General features: G+C 40.6%; 1 protein-coding gene across 3 annotated transcripts in view; it reads right to left on the reverse strand.

Moving 5' to 3' along the window:
- The window catches only part of LOC137006347 (formin), a 94,589-nt gene extending 81,871 nt beyond the window's left edge, over positions 1-12,718 (reverse strand). For all 3 annotated transcript variants that reach the window (XR_010892505.1, XM_067367015.1, XM_067367016.1), the window contains exons 1-4: positions 10,964-12,718; positions 9,004-9,121; positions 8,111-8,172; positions 4,669-5,387 (exon numbers count right to left, since the gene is read on the reverse strand). Coding sequence is in view for 2 of the 3 variants with exons in the window: in XM_067367015.1 (XP_067223116.1) it covers positions 4,669-5,387; positions 8,111-8,172; positions 9,004-9,121; positions 10,964-12,046 (1,982 nt within the window). In the remaining variant the exon portion in view is untranslated. The remainder of the gene's footprint in view (positions 1-4,668; positions 5,388-8,110; positions 8,173-9,003; positions 9,122-10,963) is intronic.
- Between the last annotated feature and the right edge of the window lie 538 nt (positions 12,719-13,256).

The raw sequence follows: 13,256 nt of genomic DNA on the forward strand, positions 1-13,256 counted from the left end.
ACGCAATAGTTTCTCGGGGGAACGCAATAGTTTTGTGAGAGAACGCAAAAGTTTCTCGGAGGAACGCAATAGCTTCTCAGGGAAACGCAATAGTTTTGTAAGTGAACACAAAGTTTCTCGGAGGAACGCAATAGTTTTGCAAGTGAACGCAAAGTTTCTCAGGGGAACGCAATAGTTTCTCGGGGGAACGCAATAGTTTTGTGAGAGAACGCAAAAGTTTCTCGGAGGAGCGCAATAGCTTCTCAGGGAAACGCAATAGTTTTGTAAGTGAACGCAAAAGTTTCTCGGAGGAACGCAATAGTTTTGTAAGTGAACGCAAAAGTTTCTCGGAGGAGCGCAATAGCTTCTCAGGGAAACGCAATAGTTTTGTAAGTGAACACAAAGTTTCTCGGAGGAACGCAATAGTTTTGCAAGTGAACGCAAAGTTTCTCAGGGGAACGCAATAGTTTCTCGGGGGAACGCAATAGTTTTGTGAGAGAACACAAAGTTTCTCGGGGGAACGCAATAGTTTTGCAAGTGAACGCAAAAGTTTCTCGGAGGAGCGCAATAGTTTTGCAAGTGAACGCAAAAGTTTCTCGGAGGAGCGCAATAGTTTTGCAAGTGAACGCAAAGTTTCTCAGGGGAACGCAATAGTTTCTCAGGGAAACGCAATAGTTTTGTGAGAGAACAAAGTTTCTCGGGGGAACGCAATAGTTTTGTGAGAGAACACAAAGTTTCTCAGGGAAATGCAATAGTTTTGTGAGAGAACACAAAGTTTCTCGGGGGAACGCAATAGTTTTGTGAGAGAACACAAAGTTTCTCAGGGAAATGCAATAGTTTTGTGAGAGAACACAAAGTTTCTCGGGGGAACGCAATAGTTTTGCAAGTGAACGCAAAAGTTTCTCGGAGGAACGCAATAGCTTCTCAGGGAAACGCAATAGTTTTGTAAGTGAACGCAAAAGTTTCTCGGAGGAGCGCAATAGTTTTGTAAGTGAACGCAAAAGTTTCTCGGAGGAGCGCAATAGCTTCTCAGGGAAACGCAATAGTTTTGTAAGTGAACACAAAGTTTCTCGGAGGAACGCAATAGTTTTGCGAGTGAACGCAAAGTTTCTCAGGGGAACGCAATAGTTTCTCAGGGGAACGCAATAGTTTCTCGGGGGAACGCAATAGTTTTGTTAGAGAACACAAAGTTTCTCGGGGGAACGCAATAGTTTTGTGAGAGAACACAAAGTTTCTCGGGGGAACGCAATAGTTTTGCAAGTGAACGCAAAAGTTTCTCGGAGGAGCGCAATAGTTTTGCAAGTGAACGCAAAAGTTTCTCGGAGGAGCGCAATAGTTTTGCAAGTGAACGCAAAGTTTCTCAGGGGAACGCAATAGTTTCTCAGGGAAACGCAATAGTTTTGTGAGAGAACAAAGTTTCTCGGGGGAACGCAATAGTTTTGTGAGAGAACACAAAGTTTCTCAGGGAAATGCAATAGTTTTGTGAGAGAACACAAAGTTTCTCGGGGGAACGCAATAGTTTTGTGAGAGAACACAAAGTTTCTCAGGGAAATGCAATAGTTTTGTGAGAGAACACAAAGTTTCTCGGGGGAACGCAATAGTTTTGTGAGAGAACACAAAGTTTCTCGGGGGAACGCAATAGTTTTGCAAGTGAACGCAAAAGTTTCTCGGAGGAGCGCAATAGTTTTGCAAGTGAACGCAAAAGTTTCTCGGAGGAACGCAATAGTTTTGCAAGTGAACGCAAAGTTTCTCAGGGGAACGCAATAGTTTTGTTAGAGAACACAAAGTTTCTCGGGGGAACGCAATAGTTTTGTGAGAGAACACAAAGTTTCTCGGGGGAACGCAATAGTTTTGCAAGTGAACGCAAAAGTTTCTCGGAGGAGCGCAATAGTTTTGCAAGTGAACGCAAAAGTTTCTCGGAGGAACGCAATAGTTTTGCAAGTGAACGCAAAGTTTCTCAGGGGAACGCAATAGTTTCTCAGGGAAACGCAATAGTTTTGTGAGAGAACACAAAGTTTCTCGGGGGAACGCAATAGTTTTGCAAGTGAACGCAAAAGTTTCTCGGAGGAACGCAATAGTTTTGCAAGTGAACGCAAAAGTTTCTCGGAGGAACACAATAGTTTTGCAAGTGAACGCAAAGTTTCTCAGGGGAACGCAATAGTTTCTCAGGGAAACGCAATAGTTTTGTGAGAGAACACAAAGTTTCTCAGGGAAATGCAATAGTTTTGTGAGAGAACACAAAGTTTCTCGGGGGAACGCAATAGTTTTGCAAGTGAACGCAAAAGTTTCTCGGAGGAACGCAATAGTTTTGCAAGTGAACGCAAAAGTTTCTCGGAGGAACACAATAGTTTTGCAAGTGAACGCAAAGTTTCTCAGGGGAACGCAATAGTTTCTCAGGGAAACGCAATAGTTTCTCGGAGGAACGCAATAGTTTTGCAAGTGAACGCAAAGTTTCTCAGGGGAACGCAATAGTTTCTCAGGGAAACGCAATCGTTTCTCAGGGAAACGCAATAGTTTTGTGAGAGAACACAAAGTTTCTCAGGGAAACGCAATAGTTTTGTGAGAGAACACAAAGTTTCTCAGGGAAACGCAATAGTTTTGTGAGAGAACACAAAGTTTCTCAGGGAAACGCAATAGTTTTGTGAGAGAACACAAAGTTTCTCGGGGGAACGCAATAGTTTCTCAGGGAAACGCAATCGTTTCTCAGGGAAACGCAATAGTTTTGTGAGAGAACACAAAGTTTCTCAGGGAAACGCAATAGTTTTGTGAGAGAACACAAAGTTTCTCAGGGAAACGCAATAGTTTTGTGAGAGAACACAAAGTTTCTCAGGGAAACGCAATAGTTTTGTGAGAGAACACAAAGTTTCTCGGGGGAACGCAATAGTTTCTCAGGGAAACGCAATCGTTTCTCAGGGAAACGCAATAGTTTTGTGAGAGAACACAAAGTTTCTCGGGGGAACGCAATAGTTTTGCAAGTGAACGCAAAAGTTTCTCGGAGGAACGCAATAGTTTCTCAGGGAAACGCAATAGTTTTGTAAGTGAACGCAAAAGTTTCTCGGAGGAACGCAATAGTTTTGCAAGTGAACGCAAAAGTTTCTCGGAGGAACGCAATAGTTTTGCGAATGAACGCAACATTTCTCGAGTGAACGCAAATTTTCTCAGGGAAACGCAACAGTTTTGCGAGTGAACACAAAGTTTCTCGGAGGAACGCAATAGTTTTGCAAGTGAACGCAAAGTTTCTCAGGGGAACGCAATAGTTTCTCAGGGAAACGCAATCGTTTCTCAGGGAAACGCAATAGTTTTGCAAGTGAACGCAAAAGTTTCTCGGAGGAACGCAATAGTTTCTCAGGGAAACGCAATAGTTTTGTAAGTGAACGCAAAAGTTTCTCGGAGGAACGCAATAGTTTTGCAAGTGAACGCAAAGTTTCTCGGAGGAACGCAATAGTTTTGCAAGTGAACGCAAAGTTTCTCAGGGGAACGCAATAGTTTCTCAGGGAAACGCAATAGTTTTGTGAGAGAACACAAAGTTTCTCGGGGGAACGCAATAGTTTTGCAAGTGAACGCAAAAGTTTCTCGGAGGAACGCAATAGTTTCTCAGGGAAACGCAATAGTTTTGTAAGTGAACGCAAAAGTTTCTCGGAGGAACGCAATAGTTTTGCAAGTGAACGCAAAAGTTTCTCGGAGGAACGCAATAGTTTTGCAAATGAACGCAACATTTCTCGAGTGAACGCAAATTTTCTCAGGGAAACGCAACAGTTTTGCGAGTGAACACAAAGTTTCTCGGAGGAACGCAATAGTTTTGCAAGTGAACGCAAAGTTTCTCAGGGGAACGCAATAGTTTCTCAGGGAAACGCAATCGTTTCTCAGGGAAACGCAATAGTTTTGCAAGTGAACGCAAAAGTTTCTCAGGGGAACGCAATAGTTTCTCAGGGAAACGCAATAGTTTTGTAAGTGAACGCAAAAGTTTCTCGGAGGAACGCAATAGTTTTGCAAGTGAACGCAAAGTTTCTCGGAGGAACGCAATAGTTTTGCAAGTGAACGCAAAGTTTCTCAGGGGAACGCAATAGTTTCTCAGGGAAACGCAATAGTTTTGTGAGAGAACACAAAGTTTCCCGGGGGAATGCAATAGTTTTGCAAGTGAACGCAAAAGTTTCTCGGAGGAACGCAATAGTTTCTCAGGGAAACGCAATAGTTTTGTAAGTGAACGCAAAAGTTTCTTGGAGGAACGCAATAGTTTTGCAAGTGAACGCAAAAGTTTCTCGGAGGAACGCAATAGTTTTGCAAGTGAACGCAAAAGATTCTCGGAGGAACGCAATAGTTTTGCGAATGAACGCAACATTTCTCGAGTGAACGCAAAGTTTCTCAGGGGAACGCAAAAGTTTCTTGAGGGAACGCAATAGTTTTGCAAGTGAACGCAAAGTTTCTCGGGGGAACACAAAGTGCAATAGTTTTGCGAGTAATGGAAAGTTTCTCGGGGGAACACAAAACTTTTGCAAAAGAATGCAAATTTTTTTGAGCGAACGGGGTATTTCCAAACCATCATGACTTTTTCCTGTGGAACACAAATGCAGATATTTTGAAGAAAGTTGGAAACCAAATATCATTAAAACTCATTGACTCTCATTGTATGGCAAAAAAAAAAAAAAGACAGACAGACAGAATGATCATTTCTGGGTGGAGAGGACTTACTTGTTGTCCTGAATCTGAATGCGGTTCCAGTAAAGCGGTTTCATGGGACAGGCCGGTTCCACCGCGGGCTTACGCGGCGCTTTCTCAGCCGCCTGTCCGAATCCAGACCAGCCGAGAGTGGGAGGCGGAGGTGGGCCGCCAAAGCCCGGCATGGGTGGAGGGGGAGGCGGGGCTCCGGGTAGACCAGGTGGGGGTGGAGCAGGAGGAGGAGCTCCAGGGAGGGGAGGTGGTGGGGGTGGAGCATATGCACCTGGAAGGGGTGGAGCAGGAGGAGGAGCTCCAGGGAGAGGAGGAGGTGGGGGCGGGGCAGGTGCAAGCCCAGGTAAAGGTGGAGGAGGGGGAGGAGGAAGAAGGGGGGCGGAGCTACCTGGAAGAGGAGGAGGTGGAGGAGGAGCTCCTGGGCTGACACCCAAACTCACACTGATGGAGTCCAGGTTTAGTTTTTTGGGAAGGTTGGAGCTGGTGTTCAGCACTGGTCTTGTTTCTTCACCCTCGGGGGTTTTGATGAAGGTCTCGCGGTCGGTCTGGACGCACACATTGCGGAAGCTTTTGGGCGGCAGGTCGTCTTCGGTGGAGACACACACCTCCTGCAGCTCACCGCGCTCCCGTATGGAGCTACACGCCTGATCCTGCTGCATCCTGTCGATGACAGACTCCAAACGGGCCACGACCTCTGCATGCTCGCCTCGGACCTGGAAAAGCCGTAGCTCGAAATCCGCCTGGATTCATACACATGTAAAACAGTATGTTAGTGATATGATATATATCCTTCAGAAAATGTACAAATCTACACAGCAAAATCCCCAGAGTTAAATCAACTCTGCTCAGAGTATATTTGTTCCCTCTCTAATTAGTGTTAAAATAACACTGAAGCACAGTTAGAGATGATGAGATAATTAAGCAATTAATAAGGCTGTGATAAGTCACTTGCAGTCATTTCTTCAGTGATTCTGCTTGTTAACAGCAGGTGTTCATCACTAATGCTCAATCATTACTTAATTAATTGCTTAATTATCTCATTAAATTGAACTCTGCTTAGTGTTATTTTAACACATTTACAGAGGGACCATATGTACTCTGAGCAGAGCTGATTTAACTCTGGGGATTGTGCTGTGTAGTAAGTTATTGGTTAAGTGAAATTCAGAATTTACCTAAAAATGACCAAAATACAAAAACACCAAATCACACGTAACATCTGAAATGATTTCAGTCAGTACGCTGACTGTTTGTGTGAGTATAGCCGCTGGATCAGAGCGGCACATTCAGACTCTTTCTTCAATCAGAAATAATGGAGGGCTTTCCTGAGCGAACGCGACAGCTCCGACCGCAGCTTTACAGATGAGATCTCGAGACACGTTCAGCAGTAAACCATCATCTTATTTCATACGAGGAGCAGCCAGGAGCATCTGGAGTCCATCAGAACATCATGGCTTCCCTTCAAGCTGCCCTCACATTCAATATCACTGTTTACAGTCAAAGGTCACCACATTAAACACTGGAAATACATTAACCTGCAGCAACGGGCAAGGGTGCTTATGAAAACGAGATGTCTTCTCTGGCAGACAGGCTCAATGTGATGACAAAATCAATATATATATACACAATATACACTGCCGGTCTGCAATAATTAACATTTTTTAATGTTTTTTGAAAGAAGTCTTTTCTGCTCACTAAAGCTGCATTTATTTGATTAAAAATGCAAAAAATCGAACTATTATTACAATGCAAACCAGCTCCCTGAGCAGAAGTGTTGAACCTGAGAGAGAGTTTGGCTTTCAGGGTCGATCATAAAGCACACGTGACGTTGTGCTCGTAAAACTATACTGCGTCTACGTCACTGATTTTCCGCATCGGCTCTTGATGGTTTTATATACTTTCAAAAATGATAAAACGTCATATTGTCCAGACTGCAAATGGACTGCTGGGAGCTGTCTTCATATCTTGGCGCATCAAGCCTTGAAGTAAATCTGCATTTAGTGCTAAACTGACAGCAGGAGAAAAACTGAATGCTGAATGAATTTAGAGACTGCAGGAGAGTGAGATTAAATCAGCATCTGGTTATCCATTACCTTACAATCACTATGACATGGAGGATTTACTGTTTTCATGATACATTCCTGGTCTTATTGTAAATTATTCATTAATCATGTTATGCTTAAGGAAAAATAATAATTTAGAATAAATAATTATAGTATCACTGAGATATTACAATAGCTTTTATATATATATTTTCCATTTTCAATTTCAGTAATTTTGTTGTGCGTTTTTATCATTTGTGTTAGTTTTATTTAAACTAGTCTATATATTTTTTATTAAGATAAATGAGAAAAAAAAGAATTGGTATTTATTTTATTTATGTCATTTTTTATTTTAGGAAGAAATTAAATATTGTATATATATATATATATATATATATATATATATATATATATATATATATATATATATATATACACACACACACACACAACATATGAATTTATTATTTATTTATTATCAAAATTATATATATATATATATATATATATATATATATATATATATAAAATAAATGGTATATATCATATGTATATATCAAATATTGTGTGTTTTTGTCATTTATATTAGTTTTTTTTAATATGTCTATGTAGTCTTGTATTTCAGGTTTTGTTATTTTGGTACAAGTTAAAATACATGACATTAAGAAATGTTATTTATTTTATTTATTTATGTTATTTTTAGTTCAGGAAGAAATTAATTAATGTAATATAAATATATAATAACATATATATATTATATGTATACATCAAATATTATGTGTTTTTTTCATTTGTATTAGTTTTTATGACTATCGTTTTATATATTTATTTCAGGTTTAATTATTTTGGTAAAGTTAAACTAAATGAAATTAAGAAATGTTATTTATTTATGTTATTTCAGCAAGAAACTAGTTCAAGGTGTGTGAATATATATATATATATATATATATATATATATATATATATATATATATATATATAAACAATTTGTATATATTATATGTATATATCAATGTATATATTATATATAATATGTGAAATAAAAATATTTTCTTACATTAATATAATTTAATATAATATTTTTATTAGATTAAAAATATTAATCCATTATTTCATTATATTATTTATAATATATTATATGTAATATATAATATAATTTAGCCAGAATTACAAAAATATTGTGTGTAAAATTGTGTATATTTCGTTTCAAGTTTATTTTATTTCAAGTAACAATTATTTTAAATGCTTTTAGTTTTAGCTAACTACAATAACCCACTCAGAAACAGCCGTACGTGTTTCTTAAAGAGGAAATCCATCTGATTCTGTTACTGACGCTCCGAACGGGGCTCGATTACACCGTCTCTCATGACATCTAGTGTTGTCTCTCAGTACTGCAGCTCTGATGAGAATGGAGCGACACTTACATGCAGTTTCTCCAGCTCCTCTTTACACTCTCTCTTCAGCTGCAGGAGCGCGGCCTGGTGCTCTGAGGACCACAAAACAACAGACACGCTCAATAATGACACTACTGTATCAGCAGAACCTCAGCTTGATTCATAACCTCAAGTTATTCTCCTGTTTATCACCGTAAAGCTGCTTTGAAACGATATGTATTGCATAAAGCGCTGTAGAAATAAAGCTGACTTGACCTACACAAACTGCAAAAATAATGTTTTAATTCATCTAAGCTGCTACTTGTTTCAGAACGCTCAGATCATTCAGAAATAATGTTTTCATAACTTAATGTTTTACACGTTCAGTCGAGCACTGCGATGTTATCTGAAGCTCACGCGCGTCTGGACTTCACACCCATCTGGAGTTTGAACTGCCCTAGTTGGAGTTCTTCGCCCTTAAGGTCAGAGCTGGATGTACCAGTGCGGCTGGTTTTGTTACGAGTCAGAAGCGATTAACAGGCTTTGTGTAATTTGATAAATCAAGTGCCTGTGTTCAGCTGTTCGAGGATGCTGCTTTGCATTTGATTAACAGCATCACATGACACCGCAAAACATAGAGCACATTTATGATTATTATGATCAGTGTTGAAACTGCGATACATTTTATTCGTCAGGATTCTTTGATGAATAGAAAGATCATTTATTTGAAACATTATAAATGTCTTTACTGTCACTTTTGATCAGTTTAATGCGTCCTTGATGAATAAAAGTGTTCATTTCTTAAATAAACTTTTGACTCTGGTATGTTTGATCTGATCCCAGAGATTGTTGAAAGTGCAGATGCTACTTTTACCCACAATACGGTTAACTTCATACAGTTCATCCATTTGTTGGCAGTGTAAGAGTTTGTGAAAATCGCTCACCTGCTTCAGTGTAACGCAGTCCGACCTTCTCCTCGCCATCCTCTTTGGGCGGAGGCCAGACGGCCTGCAGACGTCCAGGCGTTCGGTCCTCACCATCGGACGGAGACGTGACTTCAGACTGGGAAGAAACACAACGTTTTGAACGTTTTGCTTACGTTCCCATGAAAACGATATTTCTGAACGTTCAAAACATCCAGTTTTTGAATGTTTTAAAAAGTTTTTTCATGGTTGTGTGAACGTCATTTTTCAAACATTATGTGAACGTTACTTTTGAATGTTCTCTGAACGTTCTGAAACATTTTAACGCTTATTAACGATGTATGAATAACATTTTGAGAACGTTATTAAAGACCAGTTAACTTTGAGCAAACGTTCTATTAACGTTACTGGAAGAACGTTGTCAGAACGTTCCCTGTTAGCTGGAATTTGATTTATTTCAGTATTCATATTTAGTATTTCTTAACTAACCAAAGTTAAATTAATTTATAAAACACTTTAAAAAGCGAAAGTAGACCAAGGAATGTGAGATTAACACTGCAACAATGCAAGTGAAAACTGGTTTTGATGAGTAAATAAAACTTTACTTGCCAGTTGAGACCAGCGTGGTTACCTGGATTAAATCCAACTGTAAGAAAGATAATCCTCACCAAAACACAAATATATTTGGAGCCAAATTTCACAGACTGACTGATCACATGTATGATGTTCAGAGCGAAAGGATCACCTGCACTGACTGACACTACAATGCCAGAACATGTTTTTAAAGGATTAGTTCAGTTCAGAGTGAAAATGTCCTGATAATTTACTCATCCAAGATGTTCATGTCTTTCTTTCTTCAGTGGAAAAGAAATGAAGGAAAACATTCCAGGATTTTCTCCATATAGTGGACTTCACTGGGGTTCAACGGGTTGAAGGTCCAAATGTCAGTTTCAGTGCAGCTTCAAAGAGCTCTACATGATCCCAGACGAGGAATAAGAGTCTCATCTAGAGAAACCATCAGACATTTACTAAAAAAATAAACATTATATACTTTTTAACCACAAATGCTCGTCTTGCACTGCTCTGTAACGTTTCTGCTTGTTTGCAATGCAATTGTAAATAAAGATCTGGTGTTTGAATAAGTGCAGCGTTTTCTGTGATGCTCCACGCATGACGTAATCATGTTGGAAAGGTCACGTGACGTAGGCGGAAGTACCGATCCAGTGTTTACAAAGAGAACGTCAAAGACTAAGTCAAACGCCGTTTGCAAAAAAAGGTAAAACAACGATGTCGGGCGATTTTCGCATTACCGCAGTACTTCCACCTACGTCACGCGTGACTTTTCCAACATGATTACGTCATGCGTGGAGCATCACAGAAAACGCTGCACTTATTCAAACAGCAGATCTTTATTTACAATTGCATTGCAAACAAGCAGAAACGTTACAGAGCAGAGCAAGACGAGCATTTGTGGTTAAAAAGTGTATAATATTTTAATTTTTTTTAGTAAATGTCCGATGGTTTCTCTAGATGAGACTCTTATTCCTCGTCTGGGATCATGTAGAGCTCTTTGAAGCTGCACTGAAACTGACATTTGGAACTTCAACCTGTTGAACCCCAGTGAAGTCCACTATATGGAGAAAAATCCTGGAATGTTTTCCTTCATTTCTTTTCCACTGAAGAAAGAAAGACATGAACATCTTGAATGAAATTATCAGGAAATTTTAATGGTAGTTAATAAAATTAAACCTAATAAACCTAACAAAAAATAAAACCTAAAAAATATATTTTATTATGATGCTAGAAATGAATGCATGTATTAGATAAATAGAACTTTAAGATGAATTTTATAAGAGTTGTGTGGGTCTCATGTAATATTTTCTGCTCTGTTTTTGTATTTTTTATTGAAGCTTTGTCTAAAGACCCTGTTGAACTGAACTGAACTGAAGGATCATAAATCATCTGCACGAGTAATACATACTTTGACCTCGGTCGGGCTCTTGACGTCAGTGACTGGAGCTTTGCTCGACTGTCTCTCAAAGATGGACCTCAGCAGCTCTTTATCGCTCTTCTTCTTCTTCTTGACAGCGTCCAAATCCACCAGATCCTTTTTAGCAGGTTTAGAGCTGAATAATTTGGACTTTAGAGCATCATATGTGGAATCAGTCAGCGCTTTACCGCAGCTGTCCGTCACTTCAGGCGGGTCCACAGACTCCTCTCGTGTGGTTTCTCCGTGGGTGGCTTTCTGTAACAAACTGGTGATTTCAGACAAGTTTCTGGGTTCGTTTTTCTTCTTCGCCACACCGGTGCCGGTGAGCTGTTCGACTTTGGCTTTGTTGACCTTCTGTTTGAGATTGAGCAGCGCTCGGTCCGCGTCACGCTGTTTGATCTCCGAGAGCGTCTCCCGCTCGTCTCCCAGCGCTCCTTTCTTCAGCACACGCAGGCCGCTGAACAGAGCGGGCAGCTGGTATTTGTCGCCGGTTTTGTGCGGCTTGTTGTCCGACGCCGTCTCTGAAAGGCCTTTTGTCTCCGTCTGAAGACCTGAGAATGAGGAGACTGAATCTCCTGTTCCCGAATTCCCTTGATCAGCGATGGAGACGTCCTCACCTGGTGCAGGTGTGCAGAGAGGCACTGACCGCCTCCAGCTGCTGACGTCTGAGGTCGTGTGAAGGCTCGAAGAACGCGTTTCTTTCCTGGAATCGCCCGACACGCGGGACGACAGATCCAGTGACCGGTTGAGCTTCCCGTTCAAGCCCGTCCGGCTCAGAACCGAAGCGTCTTTGAGCGATCTTTCCACTAGGCTCTCGCGTTTCTCCTCACGCTCTCCGTCAACAGTCGGACACTCGGGTTCCTGGACGCTCTCCTCATCGTCGATGTACGTCTCCACCCTGGTGACCTGCACTAGAAACGGATCCGACGACGACAACGAAGGCTGAAAGCATCCCAGCGAGTCTTCAGATTTTAGGCTTAAATGATCTAATGCACCATTAGGACTTGAATCTTCATCGGAAAGTGTTCGAAATGACGTCAACACAGCCGACTGATCTGACCTTCTACTATCCATTTTCCTGTTTACATCGAATCCCCTGAAGTGAAATGCTGTAACTGCACCCGTTCACACCAAACACGTCTTAAAAATCATCAAGAATCACTTTCACAAGTATATTTTCCAGCTGATGAGCGATGAAAACACTGACAGCCAATCAGAATCCAGAGAGCTGGAGCATTTAAAGCAGCAGACGACACAAATACAGCACATACTTATAGATAGTAATCTTTATAGTTGCAAACAAGCCTTTAGTGAGGTTTAAACTCCATCTCTAGTTTTACTTCAACCTCCAGTTTCACTGACTCCAGCAAACAAAAGGTTTTTGTCTGTGAAAATCCCCGGGTTTCTCTCTCTCGCTCCTGCTCTGAACGCTTCACGTGTGTGCCAGCACTTCTGGAACGTTGTTTAGGTTGGTTTGTTTGTAAATCCAGCAATCCAAACAACAGTGAGAAAAAGAAAACAGAGAGTCTGAAGTTTCTCCGGCAGCAGAAGGAAAACTCCAGGCTTCTCCTTTAACAGTCCCAGAATGAGGCACTTCCTGTTCAGTCTGTGCATCCATGTTTGTGTTTCCCCCCGGAGAGAGAGTTAGGAAGAGTGAAGGAGTTACGCAGGTTTGAATACCTTGCCTTCTAACCACTCCCTCTGTCTCGGTTCATCTCTAAACCTGGCAGGAAGTTCACCTGCGAGTGTCTGATTACAACAACACTGGAGCTGAATGTGAGGCAGAGATTCAGTGTCTCACTCCTCCCTCTCTCTCTCTCTCTCTCTCTCTCTCTCTAATCTCCTGCAGGGTCAGGTGAAGTGGGCGGTGCTACACTATTACAACAGTGGCTATAATCAGCTCTGCTGAGGTCACTGGCCACGCCTCTCTGTTGTCGCACTTGAATACGGAATCAAGTTTGCAGAGAGAATCAGAGATCTGCAAACTTCCTGTACAATTTCTACTGGTGTGAGACTGGATATAGTTAGTTAGTTAGAGAAAGAAATGCCCATTATGAGGTTGAAAAACTCATTTTAACCTGTAGAAACTTTTTCAAAAGCCCATTTGAGAAAATTGTGAAGGAAGCAACTAATAAATGCACTACAAGAGGTTTTCATTAACTAATAAAGTGACTATAATCAGAACACACATTTAAATGTGTTGTGTGTGTGTGTGTGTGTGTATATATATATATATATATATATATATATATAAAAATTATAATAGATGATTTTATCAGCTGTA

This window comes from Chanodichthys erythropterus, chromosome 18 (assembly GCF_024489055.1).
Source record: "Chanodichthys erythropterus isolate Z2021 chromosome 18, ASM2448905v1, whole genome shotgun sequence".
NCBI lineage: Eukaryota > Metazoa > Chordata > Actinopteri > Cypriniformes > Xenocyprididae > Chanodichthys > Chanodichthys erythropterus.